Source organism: Beta vulgaris, chromosome 8, assembly GCF_026745355.1.
Source record: "Beta vulgaris subsp. vulgaris cultivar EL10 chromosome 8, EL10.2, whole genome shotgun sequence".
In the NCBI taxonomy this organism is placed as follows: domain Eukaryota; kingdom Viridiplantae; phylum Streptophyta; class Magnoliopsida; order Caryophyllales; family Amaranthaceae; genus Beta; species Beta vulgaris.
Window position 1 is genome coordinate 53,692,631 of NC_079209.1, and position 27,791 is coordinate 53,720,421.

Here is a 27,791-nt window from a genome sequence, read left to right on the forward strand (position 1 = left end):
TTTCATTTAGACTAACTGAAAAAAATGAAGACTAACTGAAAACAAATTAAGACTAATTGAAAAAATGAAGACTACCTGAAAAAAATGAAGACTATCTGAAAAAAAATAAAGACCAACTGAAACTCAAGTGAAGTGGTCCGACGAGAATATTGTGTCGGACGAGTCCGACACAATACGAACTCTAATTTATTTTGTGCATCCAGAGATGGTTTTCGCATCTTACATCTACTAGTTTTTTTGTACATCGGATAGTTATATTACACATCTATAGTATTGTTATTGAACATCAAAAAACGTATGTTTGTACATTTAAAGATGACAAAAGATAAATGAGAAGTTTTCTTTTAAAATAATACTGAGTAACCATGGTTACTCAATTAGAGCCACGTGCGTGGTTGCCAAAAGCAATATTGACTGGCACAAACACTTGAAGCGAGATAAAGAGAATCTATCAAATAAGGTTTGATTCGCTAGACCTCGAAATACAAGATGAAAAGTGATGCCATTACTCCACCACTTCAACCCCAATATTACTTAGTACTTACTAGTACATGATAAAGTGTCTATTCATGTAACTTTCACACACCACCGTAGAACGGTAGAGGTATATTGTGGAGTACTTATTTCCTAAGCATGTGATCAAACATTTTTCTAATATTTAAATACTGATCATTAACCCTCTAATATAAAGCTACAACAGAATTTCACGATATAACTGTTTAGACATAAAGAATATATCAATTAATTTACGTTGTATTACTGAATTAATCAACAAGCAGTTTTTGTTCAATGCTTGTTGAAGGACAAAATAATGTTGTATTTGTGTCAAGAAGAAAGCAAGAGGAAATGGTTTTTGATGATTCGGATCATCCTTCACATACACTTCTGTCACACTATCATCTGTATAGAGGGATTTAATTCCGTGAAGAGGCATCTTTATGCTAAAAGACATGTCACTTGTTTCAAAGAATTGAAGACATATGTATTTCAGTATAAGACTGGAGTATCTCGAATACAAATGCTAATGAGATGAAGCAGGCCAATATTTTCTTCACTGGTAAACAGTAATTTGATCGAGCCCTCACCGAAATGGAGGTCCAGTTTCTGATATTTTCATGAATTGGCGCTAGATTAATCTGTTGGTTTCTTCACAATAGAAGTATGCCTGGGAAAGTGTACATAGGCACAAAAATTTGCATATCATTCTAAAGAAGAGCTAGGATTTTGCACAGTTTCTATAATGATGGCCGAAACAATCAAAAGAATTCATTACTGGTTGAATGGAGAGTAATGTTAAGCTCTCTATTAAGGAGTACATTGATGAATTCAAGCAACTCAGTTGCACGGAATAATGGGGATGCAAATGAGTAAAGAATACATTAGGTTTGGATGGCCAGCAATAATACCGGAATTAACCATTCTTTTTGAGAACATCTCAAGCCTCTACAGCCGAATCAAGTCGAAGACAACTTAACCGTACAGTCCCAAGAAGGTGCTCAGGAAGTTCAGTCTCCTCATCTGCCTGCAAAATTGACAAAATTCAATCTCTCTTGTAGTTTGCCATGCATAATTAAAATCTGGAATACATATGCAACAGGGGGAATATATGATCAATTCTTTTGGATGACTCCGTGCCTCCTTGATCCTGCAGTGTAAGCTAAGCTCAATTGCTGTCCTGCGTGATTATGGATAAATCCAGGTTGGTAAGCGTCAATGCGTCATCTCCCTTTTCTTTCCTTTTTCTCTATCACCAATCACCATCCTCCTCTCATCTCTCAGTAGTCCATCAAGAGATACAATGTCCTTCTGCGTGGTGGGCCAGTGGCTGACAAGTGACGACAGAGGTGTCAACATCCAAATGTCAGCCCCTGAGCCATGAGAAAATGCTACAATTCTTTCACACCACTGAGATCCTTTGAGATATATCCATTCTCAGATATAGAGAACTCCCAAATAAATTCTTACACTTAAACAACAACCTAGTATTGATCTCCTTGACACTAAGGTTTGGGGAGCTGGGTAAGCCCATCAAGAAAACGGATACAGGAAAATGAAGAGAAGCATCTAAAAGTGGAAGTAACCAGTAATGGAAGGGAAAATAGTAATAACGGTAGTAGCTGAACTCACACTCTCTTTCTGCCATTTTTTCTATTTGGGGTCACCAAAAAATACAGGCAAAATCAAGATACAGCAAAACAGCATTATTGGAATTCCACTTTCAACAAGTTTTAATAACATAAGAACATCTAACAAGTGACGCAGAAGCACTAACCTCAATCAGAACTGCAAGATCAACAACTAAGCTTGTGACATATCCAAGTACAAGACCGATTACACTTCTAGCAACTGATGAGGAGCCAATATCCACATCAATCTGCCAAAAACAACACAAATGGGGAAACGAAAAAGTGCTTAAAATCATCATCTATAAAAACATAAAGCAGTAGTAATTTTCTTTTGTACAGTTGCAAAGCAATCATGCAATATCACATGGACATAAGATACAAAAATTTGAAACATCATGTTGGACAAAAATAAGTTCCATACTATCAGAAAGACAGCCGGGAAAAAAACGTTGCAGAGGATCAGTGACCACTGACCACTGACCACTAAAAACCTAAGACTGATTGGATTTGTACAGCAACATCAAATGCTCACTTCAAGCATATTGAAAAATCTGAGGACCCTTAGATCAATTTTTTTAATGTTCAGCTAGAATTTAATGTTCAAAATCATAAGCATGCGGTGCACCTCTTCTTCAGACAAGCATTTCCTAGGCAAATTGATAGTCTTACATCAAACATCAACAACGTGCCATTAAGCATGAGATTTTGGACAAGGTACACATTGGAATCATGCACACTATAAAATTTTTGCTAAAGAAAGTATATTGACATTGCTTAGAACAAACACCAAGCAAGTCTTTCAGTAAACAGTTCTTAATTGGTATCAAATTTTAATATTTGAATATTGACTTTGACGTAGTAAAAGAGAAACAAAAAGATAATAGGAGTATTATACTGCAGATCCATGTTGAAGCAAAGCAGACATAGAAGACAATTGCTATAGCAGTCAAACATTGAAATAAGCATCGGAGAAATTTTAATTCAAACACAAGCGTGTCCCAAGTGCTTTGTTAAACAAACAAGAATGATATTACCTCCAGAAAATTGTCTTGCCTCAGGTATCTGCAGGTCACGGCTTTCCCCAAAAGACAGGCCTTTGATCCAACTGCACGCTTGACCATCCAATATCCCTGAACCAATTCAAGCAGTTAGTTTCTGAGTATTATGCATCATAAAGTCATAGTAAATAAACTTTGCGAATTCACTAAACATGTAGCGAGTAGCGACACTTGCAGAATATGGAGAGCCTATAGTGTATACCTTCACAATACTTGGTATGAGTTTGAACCTTGAATCGCGAAATGTGTCAGTACCATCAATAAATTTTCCCAACAGTGAACTTTCTTTTACAGGCCTGTCAGCGGCATAATAAAAAACCAAATTGTAGTTTGGTTTGGATGGGATCTGAAACAGCAGAAGCAACTCTAAATCAGATTAGGTTGGAGCAAGCATTATGATTTAAGACAGTGAACAACAAACAAGACTATAACATCTTAAAGCCAACAAAAGCACTACAAAGCTTCTGCAGATAAAACAGCCATTTAATAAGTAGATACTCTTATACAATTCAGATGCATTCAATGTCTAGAGAATTTGTGCATGTTTTTTTGTTTATGACCGTAATGCTTCACGAGATCGGTTTGCTGCCTTTGATGTGATTTTCAGTGTATTCAAGCTATTTTGAGTTAGATGGGATGTAGATGCTTTGGATCCCGGATCATGAAGTCTAAGTATTGGGTTTGGGCACATTAAAGTCAAAGATATGCAGAGCTGTGAGTTCGCATGCCGGTGCGATTATGCGCACACACATGCCCTTCTATAGGATATCAATGAAAATTTGCCACCCTATAGTGCATGGCCATGTGTGTTCATGCACACCCATGCAGCCCCTCCCCCCCCCCCCCCCCCCCCCCCCACACTCACTCTTGTTTGAAATCATGCATACCTGATGACCTAGATTTCTAAAGTTCCAACATGACTCTTGTCCCTGATGATGTGCCCAGCTTTCATGAATGATTTCCAATGTCAGTTTACATAATAGCTAGCCTATGAAGAAGACTTTAAACCTAAATTTTGATTTACCTACTGCTTTACTATCAACGAACACTTTATGTTTCAAGTTTTAAGGTGATGTTAGAGAGAGAAACTTCAAGATTCTCATTGTTCTTCAAGATTCACTTTTTTTATTATCCAGTAATTCAAGTACTTGATTTCTTTTTCCTTTCTTTCTTATTTTATGCGGATTTTTCATTATACACCCCTCCAACTTTTCAAAATTCACCATATACCCCTCAATGTCTAAAATTCACCAAATGTCCTTAATGACTAACAAATGTCAACTGTTTTAGGTAATTATCCCCTCATCATGTTACTAAACCCTAAATAACCTCTATTTGATCCATTAACCTTAATTGACTACCAATAAAACACCACCTGTGACCCTTTTATCTCTTCTCCATAACTCTCTTCCCTCTTTGTTTAGTCATAAGTGGTGTTTCGTTGGTGGTCTATTTGGGGAAATGGGTCAAATAGGAGTCAATTAGAGTGTTGTAACGAAATCAAGGGTTGAAGATCAAAAAAGTTATACTCCCTCCATCCCAAAATATAGTTCCCATTTCCAGTTTGGATGTCCCAAAATATAGTTCCCATTTCCATATTTAGTTCCATATTTTTCCGTAATTTGCCTAGAAAAATCGTGTCCCATCATTTATTTGCTTCTTGAATTTTGTTTTTTCCTTTGTTTATTCAACCAAAATGTTACAATTAATGCTCTTTCACCAATTATCTCCATTCTCTCTCCTAAAATCATCTTTTCCCATACAACATTTATTTAAATAAACAAAAAATCTTTACTATCCCAACTTGCATAAATTACCGTGAAAAAAGGGAAATGAGAACTATATTTTGGGACGGAGGGAGTAGTTGATTAGTTGTTGTTCATTAAGGGCATATGGTGAATTTTAGAGACAAATTACTCAAGCATTTAAGATGAAAAGTCCGTATTTTATGTTTGTCATGGCTTCTTATTCTTCTATTACTTGATCTTATTTATATAAAGCATGCACGAATAGTTTATTAATCAAGGGTTCATTTGAATCCTGATGTGGATTGATGTTGTGATTGAGCCATTGAGGGTATGTTCTCCTTAAATTATTAAAATAAGTTTCAGCTAAAAGAAGTTAAGTTCAACAAAGATAAGTTAAGGTCAAGTAAAGAAATAAAAAAGTTAAGCCAAGCATAATAAGTTAAGTTTGAAAAAAATAAGTTAAGTTCCGCAAAAACAAATACAACAAGAATAAGTTCGGCAAAACTAAGTCAAGTTTAGCAAAATAACTTATGTTAAGCAAAAGTAAGTTAGTGTCAGCAAATCTAAGTAAAAGTTAAGCAAAAATAGAAGTTAGATTGAGCAATAATAAGTTAAGTTCAACACAAATGAGTTAAGTTCAGAAAAAGTACTTTAACCAAAAATAAGTTCAGCAAATATAAATTTAGTTAAGCAAAAATAAGAATTGTTCAGCAAAAAGAAATTAAGTTCAGCAAAGATAAATTAACTCTAGGAAAAAAAAGTTGAGGAGATTAGACCCTATCCCTAATTCCCTGAATAGATTGAATATAATCATCTTTATTAGGGTTAGCTCGATTATCGATGATTGATTAGAAAGAGTAATTATTGGACATTAATAAGGTTTACAACGAGGGTTCCCTCTCACACAATATTAGAGCACTAATCAAATGAAATATTTATCATCCCAAGAATAAGAAAACTGCTTGCTAGGATTTATAAGGCATCAAAGCTTTATGTCTTTGATTTTCAAGATATCATGAGAATAGGTATGATTGCATGTTCCGAAGCCATTAATCATTGAGAGAGGTTATTGGTATTATAATAGGGCGCATCATACCTTTATTAATTCAGTGGGAACTCTTAGCCCTCAATGTCATTATTACTGATTTCTCCCACCATCATTCGTCATCGTTATTCGCATTAGTCTAGTTTTGATTTATATCTCCCTTGAGTTATAGATTCATTAAGCCTGGTAACTTGCTTCGTTAAGATAGAAGGCAAGCAATCTAGTGTTTGATCTTTAATATTTCCTGTGGATTCGACTCATACTTGATAGGGTTATCCTACTATAAGTCTATAACACCGCGCACTTGCGGATTAAAATTGCATATAATTCTGTATCTGTGAGTCAAGATAAAGCTTCCTGCCTTGATATATTATTTCACAATTCAAGTCTTACTTCCTAGGACTTCCACATATCCTACTCTGTTATTCGATTTTAAGTACATCATAGGCAAACCTTTCAGACGAAAACAGAAAACCTACCGGAGACTTGTTCTGGAAGCTGGCAAAAAACTCTGAACCTAAAGATGCATCTAAATGCATCTACAGGACCGCAATTAAGAGATCCTGCTCTATCTCATGTATCAGAATTCACCCATTTCATACATGTGAAATATACTGATTTATATTTAAATGGGAACCAGCAATCTAGGAGTAACAGCCTAAAAGTTGACACCTAGAAGGCTACAATCATGGAAGTAAAAAAGTTGCCGCTAGCCGTACAGCTAAATTGCACATCACTTAATTTTGCAACACCACATAAAAAGAATGGCTTCAGCAATCAATGAGACAATGACGACTATCACATAGAGGCTAATGAACAGGGAAAACACCTAGACATTTCTTATGTCTTTATGCAAGTAGCCAACAGTCTGGAACAGTAATGTTTTGATTGTCTATTGCTTACAATACTAAAATTTAGTAATAAGAGATTTTCTTATGACATGCCAAAAACCAGGAAAAGGAAATGCCTAATCTTGAATAAAAAAACTAGATTACATATTAATACAGTTCATGAAAGAAAGATCTTGGGAGATTAAGGTGGGAAGAAAAGAATAATAAAAGCCCATACCTGGAGATTAAAAATGAGAATAAATGGAAGTTTTCTTCCAGCTTCTGACTGAAATAAAAGGGGAACAAGAGAAAAATGTAAGACAGCAAGGACTTTAATGTTAAACACAGATTAAAGAATGTCAATTCCATATGAAAAAAGGTGTCACACATACAAAGCAAGCTTAAAACCGCAGTATTAGTACATTTGGATACTAATTATATTTACTGTGCTGAGCACATTGTCCACTTAATAATTTTTCGGAGTTCCATTCTTCTGGAAAAACACAGGATAAAAGTAGGGATTGTGTTGGGCAACATTATATTCTTTTTCTTTTTATTTTGACGGGTAAACCAGGGACTATTTTTTTTTTTTTGAAGGGAAAACCAGCTATTTCATTCAATGAAACTCTTGTCAGCAAGGACAATAGGGAGAACATCCAAAAGGGAATCATTAGATCCTTGCAATGAGTTAAGACATGGATTGATATGTAAGAGACTACAGCCTAAGTAAGAATATATAAAAAATCCACCTATCACATAGAAAAAGGTTCACATACATTGTCTGAAAAGATGCATCTCCAGTGACCAAACAAAGCCAGGCAAGTCCCAAAACATCAAGTCAGGCATTTTTCAGTTTCAAGCCCTATATGAGATTCTACATAAGCCTAAGCAAGAAAATAATAATAAACATAGGTTACCCATCCCAAGACTCCTCCTAGCCAAGCACACTTAACCATGATGTATCTTAACATCTAATGCTCTGGTCAATCAAATTACCTGAACAACACAGGATGGACGCAATGCAACCTTGTCAATGCTCTGGTCAGCCTTGAGCCAATCAACTGCTATAAGCTTTAAAAGAGGATCACCAGCTCTTACCTTGAAAAGGAATAAAGGTTTTGTTCAATTACCCATAGATATACACATAAAGAATCCAAATATACAAAATACTAAGAATAGTGTTATATGCACATAAAAAGAGATAAACTGAACTCCAATTTAGTTCTCAATCATTAACAACGGAGACTCCAGTATACACATTGCAGACACCCTGACAAAGGCGATAAAAGTCACTTATCGCCTTTCAACTATTATCAATCAAAAGCCTCACAAAACTATCTGTTATTTCTTATTTGCTCTGAAATACTTTGCAGTAAACAGTCAATTAATTTCCATGTCGTGGACCTAATGATACATGTAAGCAAAAGAGAGCAAAACTTCCTCTTCCCAGAAATTACATTAATACCGATGTGTAATTTGTTTTAAAGTGACAAAACACGAGGATGATAGTTGCTGACTTAAAGCCTACAATTAAGACCAAGATAGTTCCTCATCAGTGTCAGCCCACTTCAGTAAGTTGAAAAACATGTCTTTATGCCTATCTTTGTTTTAAATCAATTACGTTCTTACATTAAACCAACAAACCCCAAAAGTCGGGAGAGATTTGTATACAAGACAGCAGCCAAAATTAACTTTACAGAATTAAAACTCCTCTATCAATTATAACTCTTGTATCTGGCATAATTCACATTAGGAGTGACAGATTATAAAGCTCAAAGGAAAAGGAAATCAGTTAGCTGTATGGGAATGACAAGCATATACACACTATTCCATCATCATCTTAGGCAAGAAAGTTGAACCTTTTATATTTCAGAAAAATTTACCCCTTTTCTCCCAAATAAATGTTGTCTTTGACTTTATCACAATGCCCACATCAGTAGAATGGTCTCATGGAGTAAAAAATTTGTCCACGATAAAGTGGTTTACTCGAACTCTTACAAAAAAAAACTACAAAGAGCACCATTTGGAAAAGTACACATTTGAAATGTTTTGACTTTTTTTCTTCATTAAGGCTCTGTTCTTTTCACCTTAACATAATTCAGGAGATAAATACTCAGAAAAGTTCCAATGACAACAACTGCAAAAATTCTGAAGAATTCCAGTAAGTTCTTAGAAGTTTAGAAAAGTGATTTCCAGGTGAAAAGAACACAAATAACTTGACAGCAAAAGTGAAAGTCTATATTGTATCCCAACAAGTGTTGAGTTTATTTTTGGACAGAGGGAGTAGTATTTAATCACCATCTGGTTACACAGTAACAGTTTGAACTAGTGCAATTCATAGTTATCATCTATCAGCACTCAGCAGTGCCCTACATCAACCACAGCACAATCTCAAGCAGTAGCATTATAGGAGACAGAGCATTCAACAGCTTAGAACAAAAAAAGCTGAAATCATTCCTTTACTGTCTGAAGAGAGTGAGGTTGCGCGCGAGCCAAGTGACGTAAGTGCACAAGAGTACTTCGCGCTACAACCATCTCTTTTTTATAGGTTCTACGGACCGATGCCTGTTGTCGTGGCATTTTTGAACATATGACTGCTACTGCAATTTAACAGATGCTCAAGACACTACAATAACAAAAGACACCTATTAGGATTAGAAAGACCTACTTTAGCATAGTCTTTCAAATATGTGTTTCCTCTAATCATGAATCCTGCACCACCTGGATTTGTCCAGCAATTTATGTCATCATCATCTTTTCCTTGATGCAATGAACCACAAAACTGGCTTAATTCAATAGGCACTGGAGATGTGGCTGAATCTAGTATGCTGCTTGCATCATGAGCTGCAAGATAAGCAGGCTAGTGTTTGTTAATAGATTATACTGCATGATATGTACTTTCCAAAAAAACACATCAGCACAAAGCATAACAGTAGCACTTAAGCCAGTAGAGCCACAAATGACACGGCAAAATTTTGTCTTTCTGATTTTGTTTTCTTTCTCCCCTATTTATTGTTTCCAGTACAGCAAAACACGAACCAAACTTAAAGTGGATCATTATTGTTGCACCAACCACACAGGATACACGTGTCTACAGTGATAGCACAGGAAACAAACTGAGATCAACTGAAATGCCACCAATCAAAAAAAATACCAGAAATTTAGCAGCAGAGGAGCAGTTATTAAAGAGATGGTGTAACTAGATCTATCATGACTATAACAAAAGAAGAGAAAAAAGAAGACTGAGCAGATATGAGTATACGACTGTGTTCAAGAAACCTCGAAAGGGGATGAGTGAATGACTGAGCTGATACTTCTACGTTAACAAGATCTGAAAATGGGCCAACAGAAGTTTAATTCCTATTGATTGAAGGAATTGGTAATTGAATCTTAAGGGAGAATCACCTAATTTCTTAGGACTAAGGCTTTGTTGTTGTTGTAATCACCTAATTTCTTGTGCAACCAATAAACCTTAAAAGAGGATCATAGCAGAACAGATCTTATCAGTGAAAAATGACGTGTATCGTCGAAGGAAGTGACAGCTAACTTGCACAATAATATCCATAAATATGAGCTAGTTCATTCATCCAAGTAGAGTAAATGCCACAAAACCAGCCAAAGATACAGACAAACAGTTGAGAAAGTGAACCTGAAGCCATCTTCATAGATAAGCTTGCTACGTCCAATGAATCATTCTCCAGCGTCACATGATCCTGACACAGCCAGAATTGGTGTCAGATCTAATCATTTAACAAGTCCATTATAATGGAGGGGTTCGTTGCATTAATCAAACGCCTAAACAAAGAGAAAGGAGCTCAAACCTTCTTCTCAACTTCAATATCGTCATCACTATCTTCATCTTCAGATGATCCTGCAGCAATCGCATCATAAAACTCATCTGCTGATGCATCGTCACAGTCACTGCTGGAAACACTATTATTAGAAGATTTTGAAGTAAGAACTGCTGTAGCGGAGTTATTTTTAAGTACTGGATTTGCTCCAATATATTCCTTCAGACCTAAACAATAACAAACAAGAATGATACACAAATCAAGCACTCTCAAATGAGGAATGAATTCATAAAACAATTACATAAACAGATAAACTGTTAGCAGTATGACATAGCATTAGGGAGTGTATATTCAACTGGAAGAATGTCTTGCAACTCTTGCTATAAGCACACAAGGACGTTATTCTTGTCTGTGATGACTAGCATATTAATATACTGATCAATTTCCACAGAACTAACCAGACCTATTAGGCAACATATTAAATTCACTAATGGCTCTATCGCTCTAGTACTAGGAAGTTATCACAGACAATAGCTGCAGCATGAACTATAAGTAGCCAAAAAAAGGCCTCAAAAATATAAGTCACAGCTCACTGGAACTCTGGAAGGGTCTCTGAACTAAAATTATCTGAACTACCAAGTTCGTATTGAAGCAAGACAAAACTTGAAAATTTGCAGGAAGCAACTCACCAGAAACCTGACACAACAATGCATAAGGGATAGATTTTTCAAACTTTGAAGACCGGCTTTTCTTCCATGTACCCCAGCTATCAGATTGTATCTCCAACATATGCGTCACGAGACACCTTGGAGATTCTGTTGTAGAATCTGATGCGTCCAAATCTTTTATCTCCCAAGTTGAAGCTACAAAAGAAATCAGAACACAGAGCAAAAAGTCATAATATTTCATCTTGAAATGCAGACATGTAGTAGCACCTCCTACACCAGAAGAATAAATGGGACGTTAAGTGCAAAAGTTCTACAAGGAATCAGCATGAATTGAGCATTTAAGGAGAGTATGCCGTCCAAAACCATTGCTAATAATAAAAGGTAGGAATAGCTTTGCTACTGTCTTCCAATTATATAGGCTAGTCCTATATGCACGCAATGAGTGCGTTGATGTACAAAAAACACAATTAGTAGAAAAAACAGCTTTAAAAAAAGTATTTCATCACTAAAATGATGGCATTTTTTAAACAATTTAAATATTAATTACATAGGGTTACTTTAGACATTTCAGAGGGACACCAAGTGTTCCCTTATAGAATAAAGATTTTATTGAAGAGTGTAATTGTAATATTAATACTTTTAGAGATGTAAAGCTGAATCCCATTGACCTTTTCCCTGCACCCCCAAACAAGATTCTTGTGAAGCATTAAAGGGTTCTGCAACCCAGAACCTCGACTTTTGTCAGTCCAATTATCACGGGTACATGATGTGATCCAGAAGAGGCTGGGAGGCGAGGGGGCACGAAAAACAGATACCTAAACCCACTTTTTGGCATATTACTCCAGATTCAACAATTTATTTAGCGTACAGGAGATGAAAAACAATAAAAACCTGTGGACACCATAAAATAATGCATCCACAGATTTTATCATCTTATAGAGAGATTGGTGGAGTTGTATCGACTCATGTCATTTTATCATCTGGTTATTCGCTTCCAGCACAGTAACAAATCTGTTATAGCCTCTTGGCTGGTGTAGCCTAGGCCTGGTTGCCTCTTGTAAACTCTTTTTTTTGGTTATCAATAACAATTTTGAATTGCCAAAAAAAAAAAAAAAATCTGTTATAGACTAGTTTGGTGACATGAGGGTACTCCTTGCTACAACGTTTCTTTGAATTGTAGGATGTCGGTTACACAGTAGCAAGAAAGTATCCCTTTTCACTGCTATTGCAAATATGCATTGATGACCCTACACCAACTCATTTCTCAAAGAAGCCTAGATTTATGGTGTTAGCTGTAACATTTATGTTAAGATTCTTGTCTGCACATGACAATGAAAATTAGGTCACCAAGAACAAATTGCTGCAAAGAAGCAAGCCTGTGAGTTAGAGGAAGCGAACTGAATGATATCAGCTTTTATTTATTTACTTCCAATATGGACAGCTATTATCGCATCTCAATTTTCTTAAAATGCATGGATGATGTAGAAAAACATGTAGCACGCTAAGAGGTAATACTTGAGAACAAAATGGCTTACGATTTATCTTCGTTCGTTGATAACCAGATTTTGCAGGACACTTCTTATGCACTGCTGGGAATTGTAAAATTGCTGCATCCATTACCATTAGTGTCAATAATGATATATAGCTAGAGATAAAAATAATGATAGGCAATATATATATATATCCTCATCTATGTTTCTAAGTTTCGGAGCAAGGATAAGCTTGGGCCTTGGAGTGGGAGTCTAAATTAGGAGGGCAGGGTGTTGAAAGGGGATCAAGTTCTAAGAGATAATAGTTACTAGGAATTCTATTGGGGAACTTTTTTCCATTCTACAGGTTTTCATTGACAAAAAAGATAACTGCTACATCAGCTTTGTTTGTTATTCGAACCTGCAACCAAACACCAACATAAAACCAGAAATCACTAATCATCGATTAACTATACCACCCACCTCAGAACCTCTCCTCTCTTCATTTCTCTCCTCCTTACTACTCCTGGTGCTGGAGAAGGCCACTAGAGTCTTTCCACCCTCAACATGGGGACATCCAGCAACAGCAAGGAAACATGACACCTCTAGTGGTCCTTGCAAGCATGATTTATAAATACAGTTATGGTCACGGTCGTGGAAACGGTTGACATTGCGGTTTCGCAAGAACGGAACATATACACACTATGCGGACCAGGAACGGAACGGATACGTTCAATGCGAACCGCGTCGCGTTTCTCCTACAAATCTGTTATTATAGTCCTTTTTAGGTGGTTTTTTAGTCTTTAGAGTATACCCCAATATCATGATAATATAATAATAAATTGTAAAATTTGTAATAGTAAATAAAACCTTTAATATTTCCTAGTTTATAATACTATAGGGGCAGTGGGAATTTCTGAAAATATCTGAAAAGTAGTCTTGGTACGGGAAATGCATGCGAAATTGCATTGTCACGGTTGGTTCGGCCGAAATTTTTCGGCTTATTAGAATCCACCGTGTTGAACCGGTCAAATTCCACTAATAGCATCGAGTTCCTACATTTACTTTTTTGTAGAGGTTCAATATTTTACACTATTAGGAAAGTACACTCGCACATGAAGTGATCCGGTGTTTTGATCTTTTATATTTTTTCATTATTGAAATACAAATTCCTCACACTTTGTAACAGAAAAGCTATTTACATGAACCAGAACAGAAGAGCTTCAGTATATAATTTATAGTAAATGCATGGTCAGAGTTCAGACACATAGGAAAGTGATAGTGAAAGTTTAGAGAAGGGTTTACTAAACTGTATGTTCCATCTTGTCCGCGAACCCATTGCCTTGAGAACACAAAGTCCCTTTTGGAACTCCACCTACACAAGCACATATATTAGCACGCAAATCAAATAGCCAAATTAAAGAAGAATGTAGGGCAATCAGCAACAGTAAACCATGTAAACATAGATGATTTTAACCAGATTGACATAGATTATTCACGATTTACTGCACGTATTCTCCATCGAGGTTACCAAATTCATACCAAATTTTGTATGAGGTTTTCTACATTTACAGTTTCCACCATTACACAACTCTCTCCTACCCAACTCTAGACCTCTTAAAAGCTTGAGTCACCCCACCGCATACCAAGACACAACATATGTAAGGCAGGTGAAAATTACCCCAGAGGATCAGAGATGTTCCCCTATCAAAAATTAAAATGCACCAAACAGTAAGGCAGGAGAAAATCACCCCACAGGACCAGAGATGTTTTAACATCAAAATGCAAAAAACAAATGATAATTATTTTTGATTGAGGGACTTGCATTTACTATGCCCTTGATTCTCAATTTGATATTTGAAGCATCAATCACTGACGAGTAACGGAAAAGCACTCCCTTTTGGTACAAGTGGAACTAAGTTAGCAATTTGACCTTTCCGGTTGAAAGTTGGAGCCTCGCAATCACTACCAGGCTCCCCAAGCACATATTCCCCACCAAGCAGGATGGGGGTATTATGAATCATATGAATCACTTGGTGCCTTGACACAAAGTTGCATATCTTGCTTGCCATTTATATCATTCCATGGGGAATTGGGAATTATCCAAAGGTTTTATTTCTGATTTATATATATAAAAAATGTGAAGCTCTAATCTTCCATGATAATCTTTGGAGGCCTAGAAAACCTCTTCTGTTGCAAATTTTTCTTGATCTGAACAGAATAAGAAAAACCTCCGATTACCAAAACAATTTGTTTTGGTACTCCGTTCACATTGCTTTATAGTCAAGATTTACTGCAACGAGCCAAAGTTAGTATTTCACATGCAGCTTGTGGAAAGAAACATAACCACCTCAATTGTTCAAGCTAGCAAATAAGAACAAACCAGAGTAAAAGTTATTTAGATTGACATATAGAATTGCAGATACTTGGCCATCAATATGTACTTTCAGCAGCACCAAGACAAGATGAGAATAGAAAAAAGAAAAATATATTACCAAGTGAAGTATTTTGGATCATAAGTACCATATACAACATCGTAATGCGCATCTATGGACTCAACAAGCTCCAAGTCACTAGTCAACATATCCCACCTGTAATGACGCACAGACGCTACCCCATAATGAGTGCAACTGTAAAGCTTAGTTTTAAGTTGGAGGGGGGGAAAACCGAAAATACGAAGAAGGAAAGAAGAAAATGCATATCCCTAACATGTCAATATAACCAGACAATAAGGAAAAACAAAGGATGATTCAGGGAAAAGAAACTCACTCGTATCTCCTAGAGGGCTCAAGGCTCATAAGAATATCAAAGACAGTTTCTGCTCTGACATCAATTATTCCCACGGACTTCACAAGAATACCTCTACCACCCTAAAAAAAACATGAAAATAAATCATAAATCCAACTTTTACAAAAACAAACAAGAAGTACATTAAAGTGATCCTGATGCGATGAGAACAGAAACGATAGATAAATGAAAGATGGTATGATAGCCAACATATTTAACCTTAATCTTTTATAAATAAGAAGTTGCTATCAGATTAAAATAATACTCCCTTCGTTCCTAAATGTTGTTCTTGAAGGGAATATGGCAACAAGCCAAGGCAACTCACTAAAAGCACTCTCTCTCAAACTTTCTGGAGCTCCTCTCTTACTTTTGCAACCGCTTGAAACTTCTCTCTTACTTGAAACAGCAGCAAGAAACTGCCTCTCTGCTAGGGTAGTTCCAAGCATCACCCTTACCCCAGCAGAGAGGACGTTTCAAGCATAGGGAGAGACAAGTTACCAGCAGCAAGAAAAGCAAGGTTGCTGAGAGTCAGGAATGTAATTGGAAATGAAGAAATTTCCATGATTATCTGTTTTCTAAATCATGAGCAATACAAACCACAAGATCCAGTAAGAACAACACAAAATGAGACTTCTTTTTACAAAAGAAAAATATAATCATAGATACCTTGGACTCCACAACATCCTCAAAGATTCTAATTCCTGTAAATGATAAAACAAAGTATCACCAACAGAAAGCAAGGACCCAATAAAATAAAAGCATCACAGAAGTCAACAAAATATCATTATATCAATATAATAACCAATCAAAGCAACGGGGAAGGGACATCGAACATTTATCACGACCATAAGCATTGCCCAGAAAATGATTCCTCGACCAATACGACCATTATTACGATCACGACCGTATCAGAGATTTAAAAAGATTATTCCCACCTCATACTGACACCCAAAATGATACCCTCAATTCACTCTTTTCCCTAATGCCCCACGGACACTTACCCTAACACCGCAAACTGCAAAGTTAGACTTCCAAATACAAACTTCAAGAGAAGACACCCTGCTCCCTCAATGCAACATCTCAATATTTATAAGCTTGAGCATTCTTCTATTACATCTCCTCATCTTAGAAGAATCTCCGATCCAATTTGCCTTCAGAGTTCTGTTCATTGAATGGAGGAGTCTAGAAAGCAACACACCAAACACTTCTCCCCCCTACCCAATGGAGAAACTTGTTTCAGTCTTCACAAGCTCACAGGAATTCTAAGTCAGTTTGCAAAGTTAGCAAGCTACGGTATGAATAGTGAAACATGGAGATACAGTCAACGGAAAACATTACAAAGAGCTTTTCAACAATGATTTTTAAGATAACAAACAATTTCATATATGAATATACAAGTTATACAGAGGGAGGACCAAAACTCTAGAGTAAAGGAAAATGAAAGAGAGGATGTGCGCTTTACATCTAGCAAGCACATGTCACAAAAAGCCCATCTCATATAGAAGGTACCAGCACTACACTTCCCCACAATAAAACTCAATTAGAAGCCCTATCTCTGGAGGTCCATCAATTCTTTCCAACCAAAGCAACTGTAAGTCCATAATACAGTAAACCGCATGAGTTCCATCTTATTTCCCTTGTTCCAACCAGAGCCCACATAAAACACTAGTCTTGTGCTGAGAACTGATATTTGGGACAGGGGATGGCACTTTAGGCACTATCTTTATAAGTTAGTTATGGTTAGCTTCAGGAACAGCTGAAGAAGTTAAGGAGTTAGTTAAGCAAGAAATTGTATAAATACAGAAGATCAGGGAGCGGGAAGGCAAGCTGAAAAAGCATGTTCATGTTAGTTTTCTTTGGGAGGGATCCAACCCTCTCGGATGCTTGTGTATTATTTTCAGCTTATGTATTTTCCATTAAATCAATACAAATCCATTTTGAGTCCTTAATCATCATCTTAATTCGGATCTAGCTATGGCCATTCATAGCATCTTGAGCCTTTAGAAGTAGAGAGTTGGTTCCATAACAAGTATCCAACACATAATGTAAAAGAAGGGGATGATTATCTCCCTCCGAGCAAGGTCAGTGATATGTACGGAGAGACAACACCTTATATGGCCTGGAAAGCGGTCGTTTCTCATCAATGAACTAAAAACAAAGCCCCCCATTAAACGCGGTTTTGACTTGCTTAACAACCTTGGCCTTCCAAATAGAAGTCGGAACGTGGAAAGGTCTAGCGATAGGAGGTTTCTTTAGGTGGCTGTAAAAAGAACTAAAGATGAAAACACCCAATGGATTACCAGCCACATCGATAATATTCATGAATGCCTAACAAAATACGTTTCTACTAACCTTGAAATGGGAAATAGGTGCACAGCGAGTAGAGGACAATCGACAGAGCCGTGGATATAAGATAGAAATTCTTCCCAAAGAACAAGAAGATCTCACTTACCTACACCGTATCTGATAAAGGGAGGAAAAAGTTGATAAAACTCAGAAATGAATATTTGTGTACTTGTCCTGGAAATCTGACCCTATTATCCCAGCCATTTCTCTAAAAATACATCTGTTCCAAATCATCATAAAAAAACAGGCAGGTTCTAGCACAGATTGAAATACCCATGATTGCTTAAAAGGATTTATGGCACTAACCACTAAGGTGCACCTTTCTTTTGAGGAGTTTATTTGCAGAGATACTCTGCACTCTGCAGCATGCTCAGCAGCTAATATACCAATAAGTCCATAGAATCCTCTTCAACATGTCTTCGGTAATTGCCTCAGTCACCACACACTAAACACTTAGTAATTCATCATTCCTTTACTGGTACAAAAAAGAGAAAGGAGTGCAAATAAACTAGAAAAGCACATTCGCGTTGTCATGCCTACTTTTGTGTCCAGAAGTATTTGAACATCTCGGATCCATTTCTTCCAACTTCTCAGACATCATAATTCACTAAAGACCTACCTGAATTTTTTTTTATAGAAGTCAAGATTAAATAATTTATGATTAAAAGTTTAAAGACTCAAGCCTGGAACAGAACTTATATCATCAGTTCATCACCTTATATTTTCTTTGTTGAATGACAGAAATTACAAGAGTACAGGGTATGAAGCCTTCTGTATAACTTTTTGGAAAAACAACGAACAAGGAAATGCAATGGAAACTGATCAGCTCAATAATGAAGCTAAAAATTAAGAGCTGAGACTTTTATTTACAACATTTCACCAATTGAATGTTAACAAACATATTAATAACAAAATACTAACCGTTCATAGTGCACACACATTTCCATGTATGTGCTTCGATTGCATCAGCATCTCCATCAACTCCCAAATACCCATCTGTCCGAGCAGAGTCTGCCAAGGATGATGATTGCCGCGAAAGTGGTTCTGGATAGATTATAGAAAAATGAACAAGGATTTCTTACCAATAGGATAGTTCAAGAGAAGAATGTGTCCAAATGCACACACACTTCACAAACTCAAATATTTAACTTGTTGAAATTTTAGTAATAACATAAGGGCAGATATTACAAACACTAGCATACACCTAGGAGATAATATATATCCTTGCTAAGCAGAGATGATAATACAATTCAAACCCCAACTTCAAAGCCTACATATCTCCATTCTCTCCAGCAAGAGGAAATGCACCAAAAAGATGCATCTCAAAGCTAATAATGAGCATTAAGTTGACATTAGTAAGAGCAGGTAAGACCTTCACAAAAACAACCAATGCCACAATTTACGTGTCTTCAATTCAGGTTGTCTAGTTGGGTTAGCATTACTCTGCTATAACATTGGCCTTCCACCAAATTTTTCAGTTGCATATTCTTAATTTTTTTTCTTAATATGGATAATGGAGACCCTAAACTTCTTCTCAAGGCCTCAAAAGACCTCCTCCACACTTGGTGTGCACCTTTACTTGTCCCTATCAGCTATGCTTGTCGCTGTACGACTTACCAAGTGACAGTCCTCAGCTCCTTGGACTCTTTCTTTCACGTACCATCACTTCTATCTGCTCTTGTTCCTTTCCCGAGAGCGCACAGGTAGAGAGTTTGCTTTTCTTTCCCTAGTTGAATTTATTAAGCATATGAGATTTTTGACAAAGCAATAGGTCCAGTTTATTTAGTTAAAGAAAGTATGTTAGCATAAGCTATGATAACTTCACAAGTTGTTTTGTTTTTTTAAAGCTTCACTCCTTTTTCTTTTCATAAGAAAATTTTCTTAATGGAAAAAGTAAATGGCTTCCGGAAAGTGTGTGGAGAAGTCACGCTTGTCGTTGTGAGAATTATTTGTTCTTTTACTTGAAAAAGAGAAGAAATATACAAGACCAATAGAGAAAAATAGTAGATTATTTCTTTGATGTAGGTAATTCTACATGGAACAGAAAAAAGTAGTAGGTGTTTGGACATCAGCCATGACGTTAGAGAGCAAAGAGGAAGTGAAAATCTTTGAGCACGTAATGGAAAGTGAAAATTTTATTGCATTGTAATGTGTCAATTACAGGGTACAAGCGCACAGTATAGAACTTCCAGAAAGAGAGAAGGAAGAAAGTACATTGGAATTGAATGTGGAATAACAGGTAACCAAACCACCACCCTATGAACCAAGGAATCAGCTCCATAAAGCTTTTTGTTCGAGTCCAAGGCTAAGGGTCAACTCAGCTGGCGTGTATTACAGCCTTACAACCCATACCAATGATGATGCGTTAAGCCGTTAACCATAAGTCAACGCACAGTATAGAACTTCCAGAAAGAGAGAAGGAAGAAAGTACATTGGAATTGAATGTGGAATAAAAGGTAACCAAACCACCACCCTATGAACCAAGGAATCAGCTCCATAAAGCTTTTTGTTCGAGTCCAAGGCTAAGGGTCAACTCAGCTAGCGTCTATTACAGCCTTACAACCCATACCAATAATGATGCCTTAACCATAAGTCAACGCAAGACATTAATTCCTACCATAGTAGCATACATGTTTGTCGAGCAGTGCTGCAGTGAGCCAGTGATATAAGATTTATTTAAATTGAAAAGATTACACACAATGAAGTACCCGCATATACCGAACTATATAGAGCTGCTTGTCTAAGACTCTAAGGCTTTGTTCTCTTCAACTTAAATAAACAATATTCAGTGAAAATCAGTTTTGATTAGTAGCATCAAAATTTTGATCGATTGAAATCGGTTTTTAATCATTAAAAATCATATTAAATCAGGAAAAGTCAATGTTAATTAACTGCATATGAGAAAAATATTATCAGAAAAAACAGTTTTTCTAAGTAAAAACTAATTCCAGTTCAGCAAAAATTATGATTTATGAGAAAAGAACAAGGCTAAGTCTTTCTACATTATGAGAGGGCAGAGAATTGCATTATTTGTTTCAGCACATCCATTTTAAAATCTTAAGTTGCTATGCTAGTATCCCACTTTCTACCAACAAAGTACTTCTGCTATAAGAAAGCTTGCTAAGAGCTGAGGTATGAGACTTTACAATTAAATTGAAGTAAATCAAATTAGGGGTAAGAATCAGATACATGTTGTATGGATAAAATCAGAGTAATCCTATGAATCACAATCCTCAATTCATTCAAGAGGCTCGTGGAGCTCTCCATGCGTTTCCCTCTATTTTCTGGATACCGTTCTTCTCGTACATATATTCTCTTACTAATCTGATCCCTCTGACTGTCTAACAAGCTTTCTGACAAACGTCTTGATTTCCTCCCACTAAGCAAACTATATTCCTTCCACGGTACATATGATGATAACAATTTATATTCCCTTCCCAACATTACACAAAAAGATCGTAATTACTGTCATAGCAGTTAACAATGACATACCTTGACCAATTTTTATAAGCTTTATGAAACCATGTGCATATCTCCTCACCCTATGACGATGCGCATCAAGATCAATCCTTTAACAAAAAAAGAGTCATTAACCTATTTGAAATAGTATCATCAGAACAAGAAATGCTAACATGTAAGCCATTAAGATATTGAGCCAATATATTCAAATTTTGAACTTCAAAAAAAGCATTAGCAAACTGCAGCCAACAAAAAGCAGTACAATCCACGCATCTGCCTATCAGTAACTCTCCATTTTTTTAGACAAACTGAGATAAAGATAACTACATCAGTTGGTCTAACCCATATATATAGGGAGGATAGGGACAAAAATGATTATGCCCTCAAACTAATAGAATCACCAAAATACAAAAACAAAAGGCAGAATAGAGCTGAACAAAATTTATTACATCTATTAATCTATCTATCAATTATAATGAAGTAATAACCAAAGAGACACGCGTCGATCCCTCACTAAATTTCCCGTCTAGAAAACATCGCATTATTTTGTGCAAATCATAGAAAAGATATGTTACCATAATTTTAGACATATGATTAATATATATGATTGATTTAAACAGTTTTTAGAGAGAAAGAAACTATAAATTTCACAAATGGTATTACCTTTTTCGCAACTATAGACCTATATGTTATAATTTTTGAAAAAAAATAAATTGTAATTCTACAAATGCCCGACTTTCAAAATAATATATTACTATTATTTTATATCTATAGAAAACAAAAATATGTTGTTTACCAGTATATCGAACATGGCTCAGGAAAAAGACTAGCAGTACAGTAAAGTTAATAAATCATGCATGAGTCGTGACCTTATATATAACATCAAAAAGACATATGGCAGCTGAAATGCAGATAGCTGTGACTGCATATAAGCCAGAAAAAAGAACTATAATCCTGACTTGACAAAACTTCTTACAACCTTCTACGCTAAGCTACCAGCATCATCAGCCTTACAAAGGGAACTCCAAAGTCCAAACAGAGCCACTTGCAGATATTACAGTAAGGTACACCCGTGGACAAAAGCTAAGGGGGGTAATTGCCAAAAAAATTATGTTCACCGAATCACCGAGGCTGCACCTATTAAAAAAACTATGTTCCTTCTCTCAAGTACATCTTCTATAGAATGACAGACAATTATAATTGACGAGAATTAATCCCAGAACTCAACATCAACACTGAAGTTCAGACGTCTAACTAAAAATATTTACTAGGGACATAAGATTACAAGCAAGCAAAGAATGAAACGACATAGAACAGGGGATAGATGCTTAGGTCCACGCAACTTGCCAAAAGCTCAAAAAAATAATTTCACAAACTAAAGTGTCATCACCAGTATAAAAATAGCAGCAAGTTCAGATGTGCTTCTCTCAGTTGTCTTGGCATGGCACAGATTAGAAGCATATGTTTCAGGCAACTCCCAAGTGATATATTCTTGTTTTACTTTTAAACTATTATTGATGTAAGCTCCTACATATAAACTATCCTTGATGCCTAAAAATATATTAAATGCAACGAGTGGAACAAGAATACTCACGACCAGGGAATTAAAACTCTCCCGTTCCGTTACAGAACGGCCGTTCTGTAACGGATTTTGGATTTGCCGTTCCGCGAAATCCCGTTACAGAACGCCATAATAAAATTCACGTACTTCTCGCCGCGTTGTCCGTTCCGTAACGCGAACTCGCCGCGTTAGAACGATTTTATCCCCGTTACATCCGTTCTTTCCAAACATTGGCCAAATTTTTTTTATGATTTAATATTATAGTTGAGGAAACATGATATTCTATTAGATTTGATTATATTATGTTGTAATAATGCTTCATAAACTATAAAAATGCAAATAAGGTTAAAACATAATGTGAATTTTTTAAAAAAATTCACGCCGCGTGCCGCGAAACGTTCTATTTCGCCGTTACAAGCCGTTCCCGCGACAACGCGACCGTTCCCGCGAACGCGACCGCGTGCGCATTTTTTTTCCCTGCTCACGACTGAAGAGACCATTGCAAAATATCAGAAGCCACTACAAGTGAGAATGGATCCATCGAGGCATTCAAAAAAAAAAAAACATTTAGATATCGGTCAAGAGTCAAGACTTAACAGGATACCTTCGAGAACATATAATATATATTCAATCCATCTACAGGTTAGCAAGGTTACTCAGTTAATACCAATTGCACCTGAACTATCTTAGATGAACAATCTATGCAAGGATCCACATTTACAAGGATAGTAGGCATACTCAGCCTCCAGATTCAACTTGTCTCTGGCCCTTCCTCCTCTTGATAGCTCATATTCTGCCTGTGACAACAAAATTAACATTTAAAAGTTTAAAAAGTATGTATACATTAAAAATAAGAGTGGTACATCTACCTAATAGAACTCTGCATCATACTTTTGATTGTATAAACAATCAAACAATATATTTATGAGATGTTGGAAAGGAGCTTTTAGTCTTCACTTTTAACAGAAATTGGATAAGAAGAAAGCCATAATATGCATGCATTTTGAAAAGTAGGATCAATATGATTTTATCTAATATTTATAAACTGTAAAAAAGTATATAATCTTCGCAACATAGAAAACCTGCTAAAAGTAACATCAAGTTGTTCTCCAATACCTGTTGTTTTGCTTGCTCAAAAGCTTCCACCCATTTTTGAGCTTCTCCAGCTGTAGCACAAGCAATCTTCAGCAAAGAAAATAATCAAATTACACTGAGCAATGCCAGCTCTACTCCCCACCCACCCAAAAGAAAAAGCAAAAAAACGATATACAGACATATCAAGTAATCAGCACGCATAGAAGTACAAAGGCAATAGTCATAGCATATAATGCATTTTAAAGCTAAACAACCAAATAGATAGAGACATGAATTGATCTCCTATCTATTAGTCATTGTTGATTTCCTTTTTCCAGAATTCCATGGCTCTATGGTAAAAGTCCATCTGATTCTTGCACCTTCAACTAAAATCTTTCTTTTGTTTTTTTCCTATGGAAACAGGTCACCACGAAACACATCTTTCCTCATACATAATAAAAGAATATATTAGAAAGGCACCCAGGGGATCGCTCCATATATACAACGTGGACTGCAGCCACCCATATTTAGTTCTGTCCACACAAGAAATTCTGATTAGCAAGACCTCCTAAGTCCTAATATTTCACTTTTCATTATTGTGGCTGGGGAAAAAGAAGTTGAATCCACTAAATCATTTAACGATTTCATCTTTACTTCCATTCTTCGAATGTAAGTATATGTCATCTTTCCACCTTATCAATCTCATTTACAATACAATTGATCTCCATTTCTTGATTGAGATAGAATCTCTAAATCTCCTCTATATTCTTTGGCCTCCGACTTCTCCTTAACAAAGTACAACTTGCTCGTAAACCTAAACCTCGCTGTGCTTCCACTCTATGTTCAAACTACCCATCCTAAATTTTTTATCTTTAAGACCATAATACAAGGTCCACAATCCACATGTTCCCAACCAAAAAGGATATAGGAAAAGTTGAATTACATATAATAGACATATGGTCAATCACCACCCTCAAGGATAATTGAGCAAAGGAATAGATCCAACCTTAAAAATTATGTCAACCAACAAGCTAAATTGTAATTGTGCAAGAGGTAGAGTGACTAAATCAAAATCACAAAGACAAAACCTCTCCGACTTAACATCATCCTAAAAACCTTTCCTCTTATTCACATAGCATTACATTTTCATAATCCCTTATCATTCAAAGACAAGTTGTAATTTACATCTAAGAGACTAAGACATCTCTAAGAGACAAGCCTACATGTGTCATTCTTAAAGAGAAATTCAAGCACCTAGAAACATAGATATAGACAAAACGAACCAAAGAAAGATTTAACTTAACCAATGTTCCAAGTATCTTGCAAATTTCATAATTGCCATTAGTGGCTCCACAAGCAAGAATATACGGAATGTCCAACTCTGTCCAAGTGTCTATGAAAGAAATATGTCAACACCAAATAAAGCATTAATATCAATAGACACCAACGGGGTCGTCATGTAAAAAGGAAGAAAGAGCAAAAATATGCTTTCCGGCTCAACTTAAGGTTAAGTCATAAGTCTCTCTCAAAACGGAATATGCAAAATGCAACATCCTGAAGAAGAGGACTTAGTCTATTTGCATGAAAAGGATTTTCCCTCAAAGATCCATTAGTATCTTAAATGCAACATATCATAAGGAAAACTTTTTAAAGAGTCACATTAGGCCTAACCTCAATCTTGAGACGCCTCACATATCAACAAAGTACCTTCTTCTAAGTTATGAAAAACTCTAATTAGGCTCTCCTCAGATATACCATGATTAACAACTAGAAAGGCCTATATACTCCATCCATCCTCTTTATTCTTCTCTGAAAACTTCATCGAGACAAACACTCATCTCTTTCCTCAAAATGCTGACTAACTTCATCCCAAAACCTCTGAACACACCATACTGTCTGGTTTGCCTTATCAGTTATCTCTTTATGAGTCAATCAAGAATAAACACACTATACATCCTCATGTTCCCTAGGATCTCTATTATATAAGGGTAGAGGGGAGGACTTAGTGTCCACCCTAAATTACACTTAAACCCTTAGATAAAAAAAATCAAACGCATCTCTTCCAAAAATTTTTTTATAAAAAAAAGCCAAATCATATGGCAGTTCTATAAAATTTCAAGGCAGTTTCTCAACTTCATTAACTTCCTTTTTCAGTTAAAAATAAGGATTTAAACAGATGTAATTACGCAATTGAACTTTCTACTTCCTCCGTTTTTTTTTACTTGCAACACTTTCTTAAAAGGAAAATAATTAATTACTTGCAACACTTTCTACTTTTGCTTTTCCTTTCTCTCTATCTCTCTATAATCACATGGGATGCTCTCTTTTTTTCCTCTCTACCTCTCTCCTATCCAAATTTTGCATTGGAGTTGACGGAAAAAACGGAGGAAGTATTTGTTTTCGCACGCATCACGCGCATATAAGACTAGTTATGTACGTGATGGATCACCAACCTCAAGAAAACCAAAAAAACAAAAACAAAAAGAACTCCAATACCTTAGGAAATGATATACTCCCTCCGTCCCAAAATATAGTTCCCATTTCCATTTTGGGTGTCCCAAAATATAGTTCCCATTTCCATATTTAGTTCTACATTTTTCCGTAATTTGTCTAGAAAAACCGTGTCCCATCATTTATTTGCTTCTTGAATTTTGTTTTTTCCTTTATTTATTCAACCAAAATGTTATAATTAATGCTCTTCCACCAATTATTCTCCACTCTCTCTCCTAAAATCATCTTTTCCCATACAACATTTATTTAAATAAACAAAAAATCTTTACTATCCCTCTTATATTCTACTTCCATAAATTACCGTGAAAAAAGAGAAATGGGAACTATATTTTGGGACGGAGGGAGTATAATATAAACAATAAATAATATACCAGTCATAATCCAGATGAAAAAGATGTAATATATGGTTCAACCATAAGTAACACTTACTTCTCCCTTCTTTGATTCATCCAAGCGATTGTAAAATCGAAGAACATGCACATCCTATAAAAATTAATCAAACAAAACTAAGCACACATATAACATAATGTTACATTAACAATCAAAATACACTAGCTAAAACTAAAAACAACAACAACAGCAGCAGTAAACATGATTAAATTTCAAAAAACAATCAAAGTGCCTTACGCCACAATTAACCTTTCGAAATCCAAGCTCTTCAACCATAAGAGTTTGTCCAACAACACCTCGTCGTATAGGTTTCTGCATTCATCACAATTCCATCAAATCAACAGCTTAGACGAAGTCGGAAAATAAAAACAACAACAACAACAACAACAACAAACAACATTGATGATTGATGATTGATTACATACAATGCCAGGATTTTCATGAGGATCGCGCTTGTACATCTCGACATACTTTCCTCTAATGAATAAAAAACGAGGATGACAATACTCGTGACCTATTTTGTTAGTACCGAGATGAAATACCCAACCAGAGTACTGAAACTTAGGTCTCTTCTTCAATTCTCCGCTTAACGTTAGCGATGATCCATCTCCGTCTGAGAGAGATCGCATTCTCATTGGTTTCGACATCATCGTTATTCGTTGATCAATGATGATCGATCTCAAAATAATCAATACAGTTTTTCAGGAGAGAGAAAGAGAGGGAAATGAGAGTGGACACGTTAATGGTTGAATCGCGCTTTTTTTGGGTTTGGTAATTGGTTGGTTTGTTGATGTGTGTGTTTGAAACTGAAAAGTACTTGTTATGCTTTAATTGTGAACCTACCATTTCTGTAATCTTCGTGTTATTATGATGATGATTCATGGAGTGAGTGTGATGCTGATGTGATGTGAATGTAGTGGCAAGTTTG

The 27,791-nt window shown here is 36.0% G+C and overlaps 1 protein-coding gene across 2 annotated transcripts; it reads right to left on the minus strand.

The window, feature by feature from the left end:
- Positions 1-1,244: 1,244 nt before the first annotated feature.
- LOC104901824 (protein ENHANCED DISEASE RESISTANCE 2-like) lies at positions 1,245-27,791 on the minus strand. Of its 2 annotated transcripts, none has more exons than XM_010689447.4 (22): positions 27,289-27,791; positions 27,113-27,175; positions 26,903-26,956; positions 24,005-24,070; positions 23,627-23,685; positions 21,361-21,437; positions 18,790-18,912; positions 16,189-16,223; positions 15,505-15,605; positions 15,231-15,326; positions 14,046-14,110; positions 12,802-12,873; positions 11,288-11,461; positions 10,629-10,825; positions 10,457-10,520; positions 9,476-9,651; positions 7,804-7,905; positions 7,046-7,093; positions 3,387-3,530; positions 3,161-3,256; positions 2,273-2,374; positions 1,245-1,522 (listed from the first exon to the last, which is right to left on the minus strand). In XM_010689447.4, the coding sequence occupies exons 1-22, from the start codon at positions 27,511-27,513 to the stop codon at positions 1,436-1,438; spliced, it is 2,226 nt and encodes a 741-aa protein (XP_010687749.2). In that variant the 5' UTR covers positions 27,514-27,791; the 3' UTR covers positions 1,245-1,435. The 2 variants fall into 2 exon arrangements, with proteins under 2 accessions (XP_010687749.2, XP_010687748.2); XM_010689446.4 differs by having other exon boundaries at positions 27,101-27,175.